The following is an 18,966-nucleotide window of genomic DNA, read 5'->3' on the forward strand; positions in this document are numbered from 1 at the left end:
ATGAGTGGTCCCTGCTTGATATGAACCAAACCCCACTATGGCTAAGATGCCCATCCCAGACAGTCCTGTGTCCTCCCATCTCAGGATAACCCGCTAAGTTGGGTATCAAAACCTATTCCCACGCCCATTCCCCACAAGGCATGACAGACCTGTTCCTGCCAGGTCCCTCACGGAGGCCAGGCCTAGGCAGAACCCACAGGAAGGGCTAGCGAGGCAGAAGCGCTCACTACACAGGGGAAGACTCTGAACTCAAAAGGGGAAACATAGGGCCAGGCATGGCCGTAATGACGGCTCACTCCTGTAATTCCAGCACTTTGGGAAGCTGAGGCAGGCAGGTCACTTGAGGCCAGGAGTTTGAGACCAGTCTGGCCAACATGGTGAGACCCCACCTCTACTGAAAACACAAAAGTTAGCCAGACGTGGTGGCTCATGCCTGTAATCCCAGCCACTTGGGAGGCTGAGGCACAAGAATGGCTTGAACCCAGAAGGCAGAGGTTGCAGTGAGCTGAGATTGTGCCATTGTACTCATTTGGGCTACAAGAATGAAACTCCATCTCAGAAAAAATTAAATTAAAAAGTAGGGAGACTTAGACTCTGACTTGGGCTCCACCCTTCAGTGAGCTGGGTTCCTATTCTCAGCCTCAGTTTCTTCTCTGGTAAACTAGGGTCAGCCTGTTGCTTTACTTCTGTCTTTTCCTCACAAAAAGTTCCCTTGTTTTACATATTAAAACATTATATATATATTATATATATATTGTATATATATATATGTTTTTTGGTTTTTTTTGAGATTAAGTCTCACTCTTATCCCCCAGGCTGGAGTGCAATGGCATGATCTTGGCCCACTGCAACCTTTGCCTCAGGTTCAAGCAATTCTCTTGCCTCAACCTCCCGAGTAGCTGAGATTACAGGTGCCTGCCACCACGCCCAGCTAATTTTTGTATCTTTAGTACAGACGGGGTTTCACCAAGTTGGCCAGGCTGGTCTCGAACTTCTGACCTCGCCTGCCTCGGCCTCCTAAAGTGCTGGGATTACAGGCGTGAGCTGCCACACCTGGCCTATTTATATTTTTTAGAGACAGTGTCTTGCTCTGTCACCCAGGCTGCAGTGCAGTGGTGCGATGGCTCATTGCAGCCTCGACCTCCTGGGCTCAAGGGATCCTCCCGCCTCAGCCTCCTGAGTAGCTGGAACTATAGGTGCGCAGCACTATGCCTGGCTAATTTTTTATGTTATTTTTTGTAGAGACGGTATCTCGCCATGTTGCTCAGGCAGGTCTCAAACTCCTGAGCTCAAGGGATCCTCCCGCCTCAGCCTCCCAGAGTGCTGGGATTATAGACGTGAGTCCCCATGCCTGGCCTCCCTCGTTATTTTTATCTTGGGACCTGTAGTTTAGAAGATGCCCACCCTGTAAGTGATGGTTGGTTCATTTCCTCACAAGCAACAGTGCCAGCAGAGTCACGTGCAACCTGATGTTTTGGTTGATTAGGAAAAGCAGATTTTCGGTAAATTTGGGAATTATTGAGGCTAGGGCTTTAAATAGCTCAGCTGCGTCAGCTCTGAGAAGGAGCTCGGAAACAGCGAGCAGCCTCCTGGCCCGCATCAGCATGGCTGGTGTCTACCCACGAAGGCCCCGTAAGTCAGGGGGCATCCCACATCCCCTGCCATGGGTCAGTCCCCTCAGCGTGGTGGAGGGGAAGCTCTAGGGCTGGTCCGTTCAGCAAACCCCACGTCTAGGGAGCCAGTCATCAAGAGTCTGGGAGGTACCAGAAAATAAAGCCATTTTATTATGATTTTTTTTATCTGCCATGTGACTGGGAATGGGGAGTGAGTGGATGGGTGTGAATGGCTGACCCTGCTGAAGGCCCTGCGGGGCTCTACTTGGCCTGGACTGTCTCCTCCAGCCTGTCCAAGCGCTTCTGGAGCTCCTGCACCGTGGCCTGGAGCTTCCGCATCTCCTCCTCCAGCCGGGACACAGCATCCTGAGGACCCGGTGCTGCGTTAGGCCCAGCTCCTCCCTGGCTCCCCTTACCCCAGCATCTGCTGAGCCCCATCCCTAGACCCCTGGCCTTGGGCCCTTTAGTCGCTCAGCTGGTTGCTGCCTAGAGACCTGCAGGCCTATCGATCTGAAACCTGTGTTCTGAGGCCTCAGGATTACCCACTCCCTGCCCCGAAAAGATTCCCAATGTTGTGTGAGTTGGAGCTGCCCCGAATGCCAGCCCCACCCGCCCTCCCAGTTTTATTCCCTGGCTCCCTGGCCCTCTCACCGAGCTGGGAGTGCCACTGGCCTCTGGTGCTGTCCTCCTGCGCCCGGTGTCCAGGCCCCGGTTGACCCTCAGCTCCCGGCTCTTTGGGGGTACGTAGCCATCCTTGAGGGAGATGAGGAGGGGCCCAGCATCCCGACCCCCCAGCCACTCCTCAGCCGTGAGGGCAGGGTCGGGCCCTGCGGTGGGTGGGTACAGGTCCTCCTGGAACAGGTCCGACTGTGGGCAAGGCCAGGGCTAGTGAGGAAAGCGCTTATGCCAGGACACCCCCCCCTGCAAGACTGCAAAGTCGGTGCCCAGCCTGAAGCCCAGGGTGGGGCGGGGGAGCATCACCTTTCGAGGCACTGTCATGGCAATGGGCTCACACCTCCGCTCGTGCAGCTTGTAGAACCTGTGGGAAGGGGAAGGTAAGCGGGGCCCACAGCCTGGTTGGGCGGGCTTGGGACTGCCCAAGGAGCATGCTGCGGTCAGGGTCGGGAGTCAGTCACCTGGCAATCTCACACTTGTTCACCTCCAGGCCACGTTTGGGCATGTAGCCCATGCCCCGCTGGGACTCCTTGGAACTGAACATGGAGAGATAGTGCAGGAACGGGGCCTCGGAAGTGATCTCAAAGTACCGGATCGAGCTGTCACCCTGTAGGTGGCAGGTGCGGAGGGAGGGTCAATACCAGCAGATGCCCACTGCTCTGGCCCTCTCCAGACCCATCCTGCCCACCTCCCACCCCCACCCCATCTGATGAGGCCACCTTGCCACAGAGGTAGACGATGTTGGTGTCAGGGTCAAAGAAGGGCAGCAGGACACCGCTGCTGGTGTCCAGCTCCTGCAGGGACAGCGGCTCCTCCAGGTGTTTCTGTAGACACAGGTGAGAGGTAACATCCCAGGCCCTGGGATGGTGGTCTTCCCTGGGCAGTGACCTGTGAGGGCCCTCCTGACCAACCAGTAGGAACACCCATCTCATGCCTGGGTAAACTGAGGCCCATGGCCATCCTGCCAGGTGAGTGGCAGAGCAGGGACGAAACTTTCAGTCTGGTTCCCAGCCCGGGGGCCCTCGGCTTCCGGCCCCGGCACTCACTGTGTCCCACAGCGCCACCTGCCGCTCACTCATGCGGCTGAAGCCCGTGGTCAGGATCTTCCCCTCTGACACGAACACCGCACGCACGGGCCGGGTCCCCTCATGGGGACGGTCCTTCTCCTGCAAGGAAAGGGAGGTAGTAAGTCAGGCACCCATACACACCCTACGGGGCCAGTCCCACGTGGAGGCGAGGGAGGGTAGCATCCAAGGGCCTGGTTGATGGTGGATAAGGATAAAGTCTGTAGGGTCAAGGGTCAGGGTGGATGGCAACTCACAGCTACGACAGTGCATTTGCGGGGCTCAATGATGCGCACGCGCTTGTCGCGGCAGGAAGTACAAATGAGGCCTCCGTCTCGGCTCCAGTCCACACTGTAGATCGTGTCTGGGTGCACCTCTGGGCCCAGCGTCAGCATGGCTGCCCCAGTGCCCACGTCCCACACCATGATCACGTTGTCACAACCTGCACATTCCCCACAGTGTCAGAAGCCATGAGCCTCCTGCCCTCATCCACTGCAGGCCACCAGCCACCCCCAGGCCCCTCCTCCCGCAGTACCTGCACTGAGCAGCACGTTCTGGGCTGTGGGGTGCCAGGCCACAATGCCCACACGCTTGGTGTGGCCCTCCAGGGTGACGACAGGCTCCCGCAGAGGCAGCATCAGGCCCCCATCCGGGATCTCCCACACCTGCAGAGAAGGGGCCCCTGAGTCTTCAGGACTCCAAATGTCAGATCCCATCCTAGAGCCCCTCTCCCAGCCCATGGGTCCCCACCACCACTCACCATGACTGTGCAGTCCTCGGAGCCACTGGCAATGACGTTGTCATTGTGAGGGCACCAGGCGATGTCTAGCACAGGGGCTGTGTGGCCACAGACTGTGGGCGCATTCTTGTCCACACGTCCAGTCTAAAGGCACAGCAGGGCCTTGAATGGAGGTGCTTTTGCAAACCCAATCCAACCTCCCCACACCTCCTTCAGAGAGGCCCAGAGAGGAAAGAAAGCTGTGGGGTCCCTGGGGGCTGGACCAGGGCGTGGGGTGGGGGGTTGTTCTTCTCTTGTTCCAGTCCCCAAATGGCCTGGGCAAACCCCAGGAGGGCTGGCCACTCATAGCAGAGGATGGGGCCCATGCGAAACCCTGGTGGAGTTCCCGCCAGTGTCTGTCTCAGTCTGTCTCTGCCCTTAGAGTTGGCACCCCCACCCCAGCTTTCCCGAGTGAGGCTTCCATGGGCACAACTGGCCCTGGAGTCAGGACAGGTGTATGAGGGCTGGGGGGGTAGGAGCGGCTCCCCAGAGAGTGAGTGTGAGAGGTGGGGCTGCAGGGTGGGTCCTCCCAAAAGGAGAGGGGCCAGGGAGCCTGTCATAACTGGCCCCAGGCAGGAGCAGAGGTTTGGAAATGGCTTCTTCCGGGGACAGCTGCTTCAGCAGGGCTTCCTGTGTGACAGCCGTGCGGGGCGCGGGCCCATCTCTCAGCCCGACAACCACTTCCTCTTCTCTTTGCTTCCATCGGCCCTTTTAAGGTAACAACTTGGGGCCCATCTCCCCTTCCTGTCTTACCCCTCAAAGAGCACAGGAGTGTGCTGGGGGTGTGGGGCAGCAGATAGCCAGCGGAGAGGGCAGCAGGCTCCAGGGGAGGGCAGGGCTGGGGTTGGGGAGAGTGCCTCTTGCATCATCCCTGCCTGCGAGCTGGGGGCCAGAGTTGCTAGGTCCTAAGACAGGCCCAGAGCCAGAGTCCCTCCCAACCCTGAGAATGCTGCCAGGGCCCCCAGACGCCATCCCAACCCTCTCTGTGTTTCCATGGGGAGAAAGCCCTAGGCTGAGGCTGAGGAGGGCTGGTCCTGCAGGGGTCTGCAAGACTGTCTGCAGTTGGGGGCCCCCAGACCCCATCACAGCCCTCTCTGTGTTTCCAGCCCTAGGCTGAGGCTCAGAAGGGCTGGTCATGGGCCTGCAGGACTGTCTGTAGTCCTGGTCACTGGTGTGACCCATCTTGTGTTGGCTCCTTCTGAGTGTCAGTTTCCACACAGCCACAGCACAGAGGAGCTGGAGGAAGTGTAAGGCTCATGGGGCCCAGCTCATTTTTCCAGATGGCAACACAGGCCCTGAAAGGCCTGGTGACAGTCACCTAATCAGGACCTCCACAGAGCCATGGGTCGGATGGAGGAGCTGCTTCCCCCAGGGCCCCAGGGGCTCACCTTGCCCAGGGGCAACACCAGGAAGGCCCCTCCCCCACTGGCTTCACAGATCAGGGCCACAAACTTAGGGTTGACAGCACAGAAGCCACTGTCCCAGGTGGTCTGTGAGACGCGCACATCTTCATAGCACTGGTCGGCCTTGGCCGGCTGTCCAAACACGTGGCGGAACTTGCTGGAGCGGACCACCTGCCGGCTCATTCTAGGGGCACACAGGATAAGAGCATTTCTCCCTTTGGGTCAACTCTAATCTTCCAGTGGTCCCCATCTCCCCCAGGACACCCCTCAGTCTGGCTTTCGAGGTCCCAGCATCATCTCCAGGGGCTCCCTATCCTTTCCTCTGTGGCTTATGCCTGCTCGCCTTCCCCAGCCTCTCCTTCCATCTAACCTGCAAGCCCCCTTCTCCCTGGCCCCAGGCCACTCAGAGTCACACTCTCAATCTGTACCCTCAGCCTCTGCAACAGAGCCTGGCGTGGTGTTGCCCCCACTGCATGTTTGTTGACTGACTGGCTGATGGATGCAGAGCCCGTCCTTCCTAATGGTTCAGACTCAGGCGTCATCAGCCCAGATGGCTCTGAGGGTGGGTTCTCTCTTAGTTATGGTGTCCAGAGCCCACCTCCCTCACACCCACACAGCCCTTCTAAAGGCAGGGACAGGGGCTGGCCTCCTTCCCCTGCCGGTGTGGGGCTGGACACAGGCTGGACACAGGAGGAAGTGGCGTGGGGGGCTGCCTGAGGGGAGTGAGGCGGCAGGATGGCTTCCCCAGCAGGTCTCTGGCTCAGGTCCCAGTATCTTCTCCTCCCCATACCTCTGCCTCTCGCCTTCGCTCAGAAAAGCAGGTGCCCTTAAGAGCCATCTCCACCCCCATGTGAACTGCACACAGGAAGGGAGAAGCCACTCCAACTGCTCTGATGTCCAGCTAGGATGGTTTCCCCCAGTGTCTGGTGGGGAGCAAGGAACTCCAGGGACGACCTTGTGCCACCGCATCACCCTCCTGCTCAGGGAAGGGGCCTGTGCTGCCGCTCGGAGGGTACCGTGCCCAGAGCCTCTGCCCCTAGCCTCAGCCTCGCCTACTCACTGGGGGCTCCAGCACCCCCCGCCACCCCAGGACTCCCAAAGAGGCTGCTAGGTCGGCCTGCCCAAAGAGCGGTGAGGAGCGTACGTGAAGAGCCCCAGTCTTGAGGAGCAGCCAGGGTCTGGAGAGAGAGGAGCCCCGGACCAGAGGTGGGGGACAGGAAGCCATCGCCCCACCCTGCCTCCTCCCCCGCCGCAGGTACCAGGCCCGGAAACCACGGAAAGGGGAACTTGGTCTTTTCTTGTTTTGCTCTCAACCCCTTCCTGTCTCCAAGCCCAGGGCAGCTGCCCCACTCACCCCACCCTGCCCCCGTCCCCACCCTCCCCGAGACTTAATTCCGGGGGGAGTCGGGCCCTCGACACTGTGCTGACCCCCATCCGCCCACCTCCATCTTGGCCGCGGTGGTCCCTCGCCCTCGCCTCCGCAGAGCGCTCTGGGGCCCCGGCGGCCCCCACTCCAGGCAGCGTCCCCCCACGGGCTGCTGCGCCCGCTCCCTGGCCCCGGTGCTGGCTGGGTCGCGGTGACAGCCGCGCGCCCCCGCAACCCGCGGCTCCCACACGCGCGCCGCACCACAGGTGGCCCTCGTCCCGGCCCACCCGCGCCTCGTGGGCCCAGCCTCACCTGCTGCAGAGAGAGGACAGTGACCCCCCAAAAGCCGGAGGTGGAGGAGGAGGAGGAAGAGGAGGAAGGAGCTGGAGGAGCCGGGGACTCGCCCGCTGAGGATGCTCTTGTCAAGACAATGAATGAGAAGCAGCCGTGCGCCCGCCTCCGGGGTGGCCGCGCCCCTTGGGGCGGAGCTCTTCCAGGCCCGCCCTGCGCTCCCGGGCACCCGCTGCGGCCGCCTGCCTTTCCTGCCCCTGCCCGCGCCCCACGTTGGTTCCCAACCATAGCGCAGGCTGCCAGCCCGGCTCTGGGAAGCGAATCTGCACTTCTTTTTAAAATGTCAAACGGCAAAACACCCCGTTGCTTCTTTTCTCCCTGCGTCCGCCCCTAGCCTCCTCTCCAGCCTTTCCCTGGCAGGCACGAAAGCGCTCCAGGCCCGCCCTCCAGGCCTCGGTGCCCGCCCCGGCCCGGCGGCGCCGCCCCCTCCTCCCGACCCCGCAGACGCGAGCGCGGGGAACGCGGGAGGCGCGGGGGGCACGGGCGAGGAGAAGCCCCGAGCGCGCTCCCGGACCCAAGGGACCTGGCTCTTGCCTCGCTCCGAGATCTACACATGGGTGGCCCCGGGAGTCGCTTCTCCTCCCTAGGTCTCCTGTCTTCATCGGAAACACCCCTGCCCTCCTGCTGAAATAATTCGGCATCACGGGCACCTACTTCGTGCCAGGGGCTACAGGGTCGAGCGAGGCAGGCGAGCTAGGCAGGCTCCCGCCCCTGAAGAGCCCAGCCTGGGGGAAGGAGGAGGAGCCCACGGCCGCTCCAAGCCCCGGCTTTGGCGAAGGCTCGAGGGCAAGGAGGAGTAGTTTCCACCCTTAGATTCAGAGATTCTTCTGGAGACAGCAACAGCGGGCAGGAAAGGCCTGCTCTAGAGTCAGACTATGTCATGAGTGCGACTGCAGCCTGTTACCTGCTGAGTGACGTGTGGCCGCTACTTAGCCTTTCTCAGCCTCAGTTTCTCCCTCTGTAACAGTCATACCCGCCACGTAAGAGGTATGGGTATGATTACCTAAAATAACCCAAGAAAGTCAGTAAGGACCTCATCTAGAAAGTGGCGGGTGCTTAATAAACGTTAGCTCTCGGCCATGCGCGGTGAGTCACGTCTGTAATCCTAGCACTTTGGGAGGCCAAGGCTAGCGGATCACCTGAGGTCAGGAGTTTGAGACCAGCCTGGCCAACATGGTAAAACCACATCTCCACTAAAAATACAAAAATTAGCGTGGTGTAGTGATGCATACCTGTAATCCCAGCTACTCAGGAAGCTAAGGCATGAGAATAGCTTGAACCCGGGAGGCAGAGGCTGCAGTGAGCCAAGACTGAGCCACTGCATCACCCAGTCTTCCCTGGGTGAAAGAGCAAGAAAAAAAAAAAAAGTTAGGTCATTAAAAAAAAAAAAAGTTAGCTCTTGTCATTCTTGTTTACAAAGTATCTGGGCTGGGCCCAAAAGGATGAGGAAGAGCCAATAGGCAAGGCTAGAGGGGTGACCTATAGGCTGAGGGACAGCCCTGTCATGTGGAGAGGTTCAAGGAACAGCAAGGGACAGGTTCAAGTCCCACCTCTGCCACTGACTGGCTGTGCGATCTTGGGCAAGAGGGCTGCTCTCTCTGAACCTCATTTTCTCATTGGTAAATGGGGAATTAGTAAGATTTGTCCTGCCCACCTCACAGAGTTATGAGGCTCTGGCCGGGCGCGGTGGCTCACACCTATAATCCGGGCATTTTGGGAGGCCAAGGTGGGCAGATCACGAGGTCAGGAGATCGAGACCATCCTGGCTAACATGGTGAAACCCCGTCTCTACTAAAAATACAAAAAGTGAGCTGAGTGTGGTGGCAGGAGCCTGTAGTCCCAGCTGCTCCGGAGGCTGAGGCTGGAAAATGGCATGAACCCGGAAGGCGGAGCTTGCAGTGAGCCGAGATGGCGGCACTGCACTCCAGCCTGGGTGACAGAACGAGACTCCATCTCAAAAAAAAAAAAAAAAATTAGCTGGGCATGGTGGTGGGCGCCTGTAGTTCCAGCTACTCGGGAGGCTGAAGCAGAAGAATCGCCTTAACCCAGGAGGCAGAGGTTGCAGTGAGTTAAGATTGCACCACTGCACTCCAGCCTGGGCAACAGAGTAAGACTCCATCTCAACAACAACAAAAAAGTTACTAGACTCAAACAAGACAATAAATCTGTAAATGTTCTATAGATTATGCAATTGTAAAAACCTTAGGGTTGTACTGTACTCAAAGGCCTGCAACTGGACGGGACTAGACCAAGGTGAGGTGGGTACTCTGATGTGCAGTCTCCAACAGAAGTGACAGGAATAATAACTGGCATTTATTGAGTGCCTACTGTGTGCTGGGCACTGTTCTAGAGATTACACTATGTTCATGTAATCCTCATACTACCCCTGGGTAGCAAATACTATCTCAATTTTACAGATGCAGAAACTGAAGCACACGCTGACTTCAGCTCGGGAGGGCCTCATGTCCACACACAGGACGAGTGCATTGGTGAAGGACCTGAAAACCAGGCCCCTGAAGGTGGTGAGCCCGACGGCCCTGGAGAGGGCAAGGTGCAGGCAGATAGTGCTGCTTCCAGAGGCCAAGCAGGCCGCAGCATGGGAAGGGGTGAGCAGGCTTGGGACTGCCACAAAGGACAGGGGCAAGGCCAGTGGGTGGAGGTTCTGGGAAGCAGATGTCCGTGCAGCGTAAGAATTAGTTGCAGCAGTGAGTGGGGAAGGCCCTGGCAAGGCTCTCAATGTTTGAGAGGGGGCCAGCCTTCTCAAAGGGTTTCCTTATAAGGGGTGTCAGAGGGCATTTGCCCAGGAGCAGTGAGAATCACTTGAGCCTAGGAGTTTGAGACCAGTGTGGGCAACATAGCAAGACCCCATCTCTACAAAAAAAAAAAATTGAAATTAGCCAGCTGTGGTGGCATGCGCCTGTGTTCTCAGCTGCTTAGGAGGCTGAAGTGGGAGGATTGCTTGAGCCCAGGAGTTCCAGGCTAAACAGTGAGCAGTGATTGTACCACTGCACGCCTGGGTGAGAGGGAGACCCAGTTTCAATTAAAAGAAAAAAAGGGGGAACTTTGTCTCTGTTGTTCCTGCTGGTCTAGCCTCTTACCATTGCCTCTTTTTTTTTTTTTTTTTTTTGAGACAGGGTCTCACTCTGTTGCTTAGGCTGGGGTGCAATGGCACGATCACAGCTCACTGCAGCCTCAGCCTCCCAGGCTCAAGCGATCCTCCCATCCATCCTCAGAGCCTCTCAAGTACCCGGGACCAGAGACACATGTCCGCCACACCTAGCTAATTTTTTAAATTTTTGGTAGAGACGGGATCTCACTATGTGGCCTAGGTGGGTCTCGACCTCCTGGGCTCAAGCAGTCCTCCTGCCTCAGCCTCCCAAAGTGCTGCAATTACAGGCATGAGCCACCATGCCTGGCCCCGTTGCCTCTTTATTGGGTTTTCTTTTGGGGAACCAACCCTTCCTTACAGGCAGTCCATGAGGTTCAGGAGGGGACCTGGCATAGTCACATGACCTGTGCTTCCCAGCCAAAGCAACTGTATTCATTGGCTCACTTGATTCAACTTGTGCCCAAGACTCATCTTGGAGCTGCTGTGAAAAAGATGTCCTCTCTCCACTGGGAGTTAGGAAGCTGATAGGATGTAAGCCCAGCACTGCTGGTGACATCTTATTGGCATGCAGGAAAAGCTGGTCACAGCAAGGCACCGTGGCTCACGCCTATAATCCCAGCACTTTGGGAGGCCGAGGCAAGCGGATCACCCAAGGCCAGGAGTTTGAGAACAGCCTGGCCAACATGGCAAAACCTGTCTCCACTAAATATATGAAAATTAGCCAGGCATGGTGGCGTGCACCTGTAGTCCCAGTTGCTTGGAAAGCTGAGGCAGGAGAATCGCTCAAACCCGGGAGGTTGAAGTTTTGGTAACCCGAGATCACGCCACTGCACTCCAGCCTGGACGACAGAGCAAGACTTTGTCTGAAAAAAAAAAAAAAAAAAGAACAAAAAAGCTGGCTAGAATGAGTCGTCTATACAGAGGCCTGCAGAGGCGAGATATGAAGAGACATATTCTTGAGATCATTTGAGTATCTGGATCAAGCTGTGCCTGAAACCCTTAACTTTTCTGTTCTATAAGGCAATGCACTTCTTTTTCACATAAGCCAGTAAGTATGAGTTGGATTTTTGGCACTTGCAGCTGAAAAAATTCTGATTATACCTACCCTGCAGGTAGACAGGACCAGAGCCCTTCCTAGGAGCCAGATACCTACATTAGAGGTGGACTGAAGTGTTGGGATCAAGTCCATACTCCTCTTTTTATTTTTATTATTTATTTATTTATTAATTATTTTTTCAAGACAGAGTCTCACTCTGTCACTCAGGCTTGAGTACAGTAGTACGATCTCTACTCACTGTGACCTGCGCCTCCCAGGTTCAAGCGATTCTCCTGACTCAGCCTCCCGACTAGTTAGGATTACGGTGCATGCCACCTTGCCTGGCAAATTTTTGTATTTTTAGTAGAGAGGGGGTTTCACCATGTTGGCCAGGCTGGTCTTGAACTCCTGACCTCAGGTGATCTACCCACCTTGGCCTCCAAAGTGCTGGGATTACAGGCGTAAACCACCGTGCCTGGCCAAAGTCCAGAGTCTTTAGCAAGGTTCACAGAGCTTTCCTGGTCTGTCTTGCCCAAAGGAGGCTGTGGAGCATGGTGGGGTCAGGCACCCCTGAGAACCCTGGTTTCAGCATCTCCTTGCTGTCCCTGGCCAGGTGCGGTTTCCTCATCTAGGACAGCTGCACAGTGGCCCTCACTTTATAGAGGATGAGGACTAATGGAAACTGTCTATAAATGCTGGGCACAGTGCCAGGAACCAGACTGGAGTGTGCTGGCAACTTTCCCCACCCCCTCTGCCTTCTCCATGGAGAAAGTGTGGCCCTAGAAAGACACAGGTAAACATGCTGTCTTTGGGAAGTCACTTCCACTTGGAGTTTCTGCCCTTTGCATGGTAGCATGCTTTGTAAACATATGAAAGGGACTCTTTTTCTCATTTTTCTTTTTCCTTCTTTTTTTTTTTTTTGAGACAGAGTCTTATCTGTCGCCCAGGCTGGAGTGCAGTAACCTGATCTTGTCTCACTACAACCTCCACCTCCCAGGTTCAAGCAATTCTCCTGCCTCAGCCTCCCAAGTAGCAGGGATTACAGGTGCCCACCACCATGCCCAGCTAATTTTTTGAATTTTTAGTAGACACGGGATTTCACCGTGTTGTCCAGGATGGTCTCAAATTCTTGACCTCAGGCGATCTGCCCATCTTGGCCTCCTAAAGAGCTGAAATTACGAGCGTGAGCCACCGTGCCCAGCCCTTTTTCTTATTTTTTATTTAATTTAATTAATTTATTTTTGAGACAGCGTCTCACTCTGTCACCCAGGTTGGAGTGCCGTGGTACAATCACAGCTCACTGCAGCCTCCACCTCCCAGGCTCAAGTGAGTGATTCTCCCGCCTCAGCCTCTCAAGTCACTGGGACTACAGGCACGTGCCATAATACCCAGCTAATTTTTAAATTTTTTGTAGAGATGGGAGTTTTGCTATATTGCCCAGGCTGGTCTTGAACTCCTGAATGCAAGCAATCCTCCTGCTTCAGCTTTTCCCAAAGTGCTGGAACTATAGGTGTGAGCCACCTCACCCAGCCCTTTTCAGAGACATGGTCTCACTGTGTTGCTTATTTTCCATGCTCTTCCTCACCTATCTGTCCATCCATCCACCCACCACCTACTTGTGTCCCAGGCAGGGTGCTTTGTGCGGGGCATTCAGAGGCTAATTAGCACACCCCTGCCATTAGAGAACAGCTGATTAAGAGAGGAGTGATGAGCGCTGGCAACCCAGGCCAGGCCAACAGTGCCCTATGAACTAATTCCAGGCCTTTTTTCTTTCTTTTCTTTTTTTTTTTTTTTTGAGACAGAGTTTCGCTCTTGTTGCCCAGGCTGGAGTGCAATGGCGCAATCTCGCCTCACTGCAACTTCTGCCTCCCAGGTTCAACCGATTCTCCTTGCCTCAGCCTCCTAAGGAGCTGGGATTACAGGCATGCGCCACCACGTCCGGCTACTTCTGTATTTTTTTAGTAGAGACAGGGTTTCACCATGTTGTTCAGGCTGGTTTGGAACTCCTGCCCTCAGGTGATCTGCCCACCTCGGCCTCCCAAAGTGCTAATTCCAGGCCTTTAATTGGAACTTTCTGTTGGATGACTCACATTATAGGATAGAAGTCTAAGAAATGCTGGTAGTCATCTCACCTTCATCTGAAGCAAAACTGCCTGAGAACAGAACCAACCTAGAGGACAGTAGGGTCAAGAAAGGGAGAGAGCAAGACAGACTCCCAGAGCCCTGGGTCCAGCTGCACTTGAAGCTAGATCTTTCCATTATGTAAAGCAACAAATTCTCTCTCTCTCTCTCTTTTTTTTAAAATCAAATTTGAACTAGGTTTCTTTCTTCTTCTTTTTTTTTTTTGAGATGGAGTCTCACTCTGTTGCCCAGGCTGGAGTGCAGAGGCACAATCTCAGCTCACTGCAAGCTCCACCTCCCAGGTTCACGCCATTCTCCTGCCTCCGCCTCCCAAGTAGCTGGGACTGACTACAGGCGCCCGCCACCACACCCGGCTAATTTTTTTGTATTTTTAGTAGAGACATGGTTTCACCATGTTAGCCAGGATAGTCTCGATCTCCTGACCTCGTGATCCACCCACCTTGGCCTCCCAAAATGCTGGGATTACAGGCAGGCATGAGCCACCGTGCCCGGCCCTTCTTTCTTCTTTTTTAACTTTTGATGGTAATAAAGTTTTATTTTAACTCATTATTATTATTATTATTTTGAGATGGAGTTTCACTTTGTTGTTCAGGCAGAAGGGCAATGGTGCAATCTCGATTCACTCCAACTTCTGCCTCCCAGGTGGAGGCGATTCTCCTGCCTCAGCCTCCTGAGTAGCTGGGATTACAGACGTTCACCACCATGCCCGGCTAATTTGTGTGTATTTTTAGTAGAGATGGGGTTTCACCATGTTGGCTAGGCTGATCTCAAACTTCGGACCTCAGGTGATCCGCCTGCCTTGGCCTCCCAAAATGCTAGGATTACAGGCATGAGCCACTGCGCCCAGCCTATTTTATTTCTTTTTAAGAATTTGTGACTGGGCACAGTGGCTCATACCTGTAATCCCAGCACTTTGGGAGGCTGAGGCGGGCGGATCACCTGAGGTTGGGAGTTCGAGGCCAGCCTGACCAACATGGAGAAATCCTGTCTCTACTAAAAATACAAAATTAGCCGGGCATTGTGGCACATGCCCGTAATCCCAGCTACTAGGGAGGCTGAGGCAGGAGAATCACTTGAAACTGGGAGGCAGAGGTTGCAGTGAGCTGAGATCGCGCCATTGCACTCCAGCCTGGGCAACAAGAGCGAAATTCCATCTCAAAAAAAAAAGAATTTGTTAATTTTTTTTTTTAAATCAGGGTCTCACTGTATCACCCAGGCTGGAGTGCAGTGACTCGATTAGCGCTCACTGTGGACTCGACCTCCTAGGCTCAAGCAAACCTCTACCTTGGCCTCCTAAAGTGCTGGGACTACTGGCATGAGCCACCTCATGCAGCCGATTTTTTTGACACAGAGTCTCATTCTGTTGCCCAAGCTGGAGTGCAGTGCTACAATCTCAGTTTACTACAACCTTCACCTCCTGGGTTCAAGCAATTCTCCTGCCTCAGCCTCCTGAGTAGCTGGAATTACAGGCATGCACCACCATGCCCAGCTAATTCTGCATTTGTAGTAGTAACAGGGTTTCACCATGTTGGCCAGGCTGGTCTCCAACTGCTGACCTCAAGTGATCCTCTCGCCTCAGGCTCCCAAAGTGCTGGGATTACAGGCATGAGCCACCACGCCTGGCCTGTAGACATTTTCAGATACAGAAAAGGGGAATAATTATATAATAAACTCTTCATACCCATCTCCAGCTTTAACAATGGCCAACATATATTGGCAATATTTGATTCAAACATGGCAATATTAGCAAACATTGATTCATTTCTTCTTTCACATTATTTTCTTAGAATATATTAAAACAGGCCGGGCGCGGTGGCTCACGCCTGTAATCCCAGCACTTTGGGAGGCCGAGGTGTGCGGATCACGAGGTCAGGAGATCGAGACCATCCTGGCTAACACGGTGAAACCCCGTCTCTACTAAAAATATAAAAATTAGCTGGGTGTGGTAGCGGGCGCCTGTAGTCCCAGCTACTTAGGAGGCTGAGGTAGGAGAATGGCGTGAACCCGGGAGGCGGAGCTTGCAGTGAGCTGAAATTGTGCCACTGCACTCCAGCCTGGGCAGTAGAGTGAGACTTCATCTAAAAAAAAAAAAAAAAAAGAATATATTCAAACAAATCTCAGACATCATAGCATTTCAATTCAACTTAAATACTTCAGTATTAGCCAGGCACGGTGGCTCACGCCTGTAATCCCAGCACTTTGGGAGGCTGAGGTGGGTGGATCACTAGGTCAAGAGATTGAGACCATCCTGGCCAACATGGTGAAACCCTGTCTCTACTAAAAATACAAAAATTACCTGGGCATGGTGGTGCATGCCTGTAGTCCCAGCTACTCATGAGGCTGAGGCAGGAGAATCGCCTGAACCTAGGAGGTGGAGGTTGCAGTGAGCTGAGATCACGCCACTGCACTCCAGCCTGGCGACACGGTGAGACTCCATCTCAAAGATGTGGTGACTCAAACCTATAATCCCAGCACTTTGGGAGGTCAAGGTGGGCAGATCACCTGAGGTCAGAAGTTCGAGACCAGCCTGGCCAACATCACAAAAACCCACCTCTACAAAAATACAAAAATTAGCCTGGCATGGTGGCGTGTGCCTGTAATTCCAGTGTGGTGGCGAGATCTCAGCTCACTGCAACCTCTTCCTCCTGGGTTCAAGCGAGTCTCCTGCCTCAGCCTCCCGAGTAGCTGAGACAGGTATATACCACCACACCTGGCTAATTTTTGCATTTTCTGTAGAGACAGGGTTTCACCATTTTGCCAAGGCTGGTCTTGAATTCCTGGGCTCAAGCGATCTTCCCACCTCAGCCTCCCAAAGTGCTGGGATTACAGGTGTGCACCACCATGCCTGGCGGACTCTTTTTATTCTAGTTGTAACGTTATTTTCCTTCTTTTTAAAACCAACTTTAATTACATACAACAAAACACACTTTAATTTTCTTTTTTTATCTTTTTTTTTTTTGAGATGGAGTCTCACACTATCACCCAGGTTGTAGTGCAGTGGCACAATCTCAGTTCACTGAAACCTCCACCTCCCAGGTTCATGCAATTCTCCTGCCTCAGTCTCCCAGGTAGCTAGAATTACAGGTACACACCACCACACCCGGCTAATTTTTTGTATTTTTAGTTGAGACAGGGTTTCACTATGTTGGCCAGACTGGTCTCGAACTCCCGATCTCGTGATCCACCCACCTCAGGCTCCCAAAGGGCTAGGATTACAGGCATGAGCCACCGCGCCCAGCCCACTTTAATTTTCATACAATAAAGCACATTCATTTTAAGTGCATCATTCAGTTAGTTTTGACAAATATACATACTCATGTAATTACTACCATAATCAAAACATGAAATACTCCCATCACCTGTAAAAGTTCCTTCCACTGGTCAGGCGCAGTGGCTCACGCCTGTAATCCCAACACTTCAGGAGGCGGAGGGGGGTGGATCACGAGGTCAGGAGATGGAGATCATCCTGGCTAACATGGTGAAACCCCATCTCTACTAAAAATACAAAAAATTAGCCAGGCGTGGTGGCACGTGCCTGTGGTTCCAGCTACTCAGGAGGCTGAGGCAGAAGAATCGCTTGAACCCAGGAGACAGAGGTTGCAGTGAGCCGAGATTGCGCCACTGATTCCAGCCTGGGCAACAGAATGAGACTCCATCTCAAAAAAAAAAAAACAAAACAGTTCCACAATCCATCCCCAACCTCAGCCCCAGACAACCACTGATCTGTTTGCTGTCATTATAGATTAATTTTGCCTGTTCTAGAATGTTCCACACAAATGAAATATGCAGTATGGATCTGCTTTTTTTCACTTTTCATGTTTTGAGATTCATCATATTATTGTATGTCAGATAAAGATGATTTTACCTAACCACAGTACCATTACGTAAAACGTAATTACACCTAAAAACTAGCAATAATTTTTTTGGAAATGTACTAAAATTTAATTATCCGTAAAAGCTTTCTTTCTTTTTTTTTTTTTTCCCCAGATGGGCTCTCGCTCTGTTGCCCAGGCTGGAGTGCAGTGGCACAATCTCAGTTCACTACAACCTCCACTTCCTGGGTTCAAGCAATTCTCATGCCTCAGCCTCCCAAGTAGCAGGGACTATAGGAGTGCACCACCCCTCCTGGCTTTTTTTTTTTTTTTTTTTTTTTTTCCGAGATGGAGTCTCGCTCTATCGCCCAGTCTGGAGTACAATGACATGATCTTGGCTAACTGCAACCTCCGCCTTCTGGGTTCAAACAATTCTCCTGCCTCAGCCTCGTGAGTAGCTGGGATTACAGGTGTGCGCCACCACACCCAGCTAATTTTTTGTATTTTAGTAGAGACGGGGTTTCACCATGTTGGCCAGGCTGGTCTTGAACTCCTGACCTCGTGATCCGCCTGCCTCGGCCTCCCAAAGTGCTGGGATTACAGGCATGGGCGACCGTGCCCGGCCAATTTTTGTATTTTTAGTAGAGATGCGGTTTCGCCATGTTGGCCAGGCTGGTCTCGAACTCCTGGCCTCAAGTGATCTACCTGCCTCAGCCTCCCAAAGTGCTGAGATTACAGGCGTGAGCCACTGCACCCAGCCCAGAGATATAATTTAACAGTAAAACAGAATAAGCTATGTTAGAGTTGGTTTAGTGCAAGCTTGTGCAACCCCAGGATGGCCCAGGATGGCTTTGAATGCACACCAACACAAATTTGTAAACTTAAAACATTATGAGATTTTTTTGTGATTTTTTTTTTTTGCCCATCAGCTATCGTTAGTGTATTTTATGTGTGGCCCAAGACAATTCTTCTTCTTCCAATGTGGTCCAGGGAAGCCAAAAGATTGGACACCCTGGTTTAGTATATTATATATTTTATCTTTGAAAGCCATAGAAATCATTTGTCCCAGGCCGAGCGCAGTGCCTCACACCTGTAATCCCAGCACTTTGGGAGGCTGAGGTGGGCGGATCACAAGGTCAGGAGTTCAAGACCAGCTTGGCCAATATAGTGAAACCCCATCTCTACTAAAAATACAAAAATTAGCCGCCCCCGGTGGTGGGCGCCTGTAGTCCTAGCTACTCTGGAGGCTAAAGCAGAGAATTGCTTGAACCCGGGAGTCGGAGGTTGCAGTGAGTTAAGATTGCACCACTGCACTCCAGCCTGGATGACAGAACGAGACTCCATCTCAAAAAAAAAAAAAAAGAAAGAAAGAAAGAAAGAAAGAAATTTGTCCCAGTTTTTTTCTATAAAAGATCCATTTCCCCAAAGCATTTTGCACAGATTTTAATTAGAATGCAATGACAGACGATATTTCATAATTTTTTAAAATATAAAATGAAGTCAATGACTCAAAAAAGTTATCCGCTGCAATGAATTTGAAAGGAAGTTTCATAATCTATATCATTGCAGATATAGAGTATAATGATTCAACTTTTCAGTGCTTGGCAGAGAGGAGTC

General features: G+C 53.3%; 1 protein-coding gene and 1 long non-coding RNA gene across 3 annotated transcripts; one reads left to right on the forward strand and one right to left on the reverse strand.

Annotated features, from left to right (window-relative positions):
- Window positions 1–1,761: 1,761 nt before the first annotated feature.
- CORO1A (coronin 1A) lies at window positions 1,762–7,826 on the reverse strand. 2 transcript variants are annotated; one of them, XM_033218005.1, is made up of 11 exons: window positions 7,212–7,826; window positions 5,519–5,717; window positions 4,113–4,235; window positions 3,888–4,017; window positions 3,610–3,794; window positions 3,335–3,454; window positions 3,008–3,112; window positions 2,750–2,895; window positions 2,595–2,652; window positions 2,265–2,480; window positions 1,762–1,979 (listed from the first exon to the last, which is right to left on the reverse strand). In XM_033218005.1, the coding sequence occupies exons 2-11, from the start codon at window positions 5,714–5,716 to the stop codon at window positions 1,875–1,877; spliced, it is 1,386 nt and encodes a 461-aa protein (XP_033073896.1). In that variant the 5' UTR covers window position 5,717; window positions 7,212–7,826; the 3' UTR covers window positions 1,762–1,874. The 2 variants fall into 2 exon arrangements, with proteins under 2 accessions (XP_033073896.1, XP_033073898.1); XM_033218007.1 differs by lacking the exon at window positions 7,212–7,826 and adding an exon at window positions 6,678–6,696.
- Window positions 5,717–8,458, forward strand: LOC117087605. Its single transcript, XR_004438862.1, has 2 exons — window positions 5,717–6,788; window positions 7,166–8,458. It is a non-coding gene; the product is annotated as an uncharacterized LOC117087605 (long non-coding RNA).
- Window positions 8,459–18,966: the final 10,508 nt, after the last annotated feature.

The sequence above is a fragment of the Trachypithecus francoisi genome, unplaced genomic scaffold (assembly GCF_009764315.1).
Source record: "Trachypithecus francoisi isolate TF-2019V2 unplaced genomic scaffold, Tfra_2.0 Lachesis_group10, whole genome shotgun sequence".
Classification (NCBI taxonomy): Eukaryota; Metazoa; Chordata; class Mammalia; order Primates; family Cercopithecidae; genus Trachypithecus; species Trachypithecus francoisi.

Bases quoted from the DNA above. Each gene is read 5' to 3' on its own strand.
- CORO1A (XM_033218005.1), bottom strand. From the start codon at position 5,716: ATGAGCCGGCAGGTGGTCCGCTCCAGCAAGTTCCGCCACGTGTTTGGA. The intron at 2,896-3,007 runs GTGGCCTCATCA...TGCCACCTACAG, and splicing joins TCGTCTACCTCTGTGGCAAG to GGTGACAGCTCGATCCGGTA. The intron at 2,653-2,749 runs GTGACTGACTCC...CCCTTCCCACAG, and splicing joins AACAAGTGTGAGATTGCCAG to GTTCTACAAGCTGCACGAGC.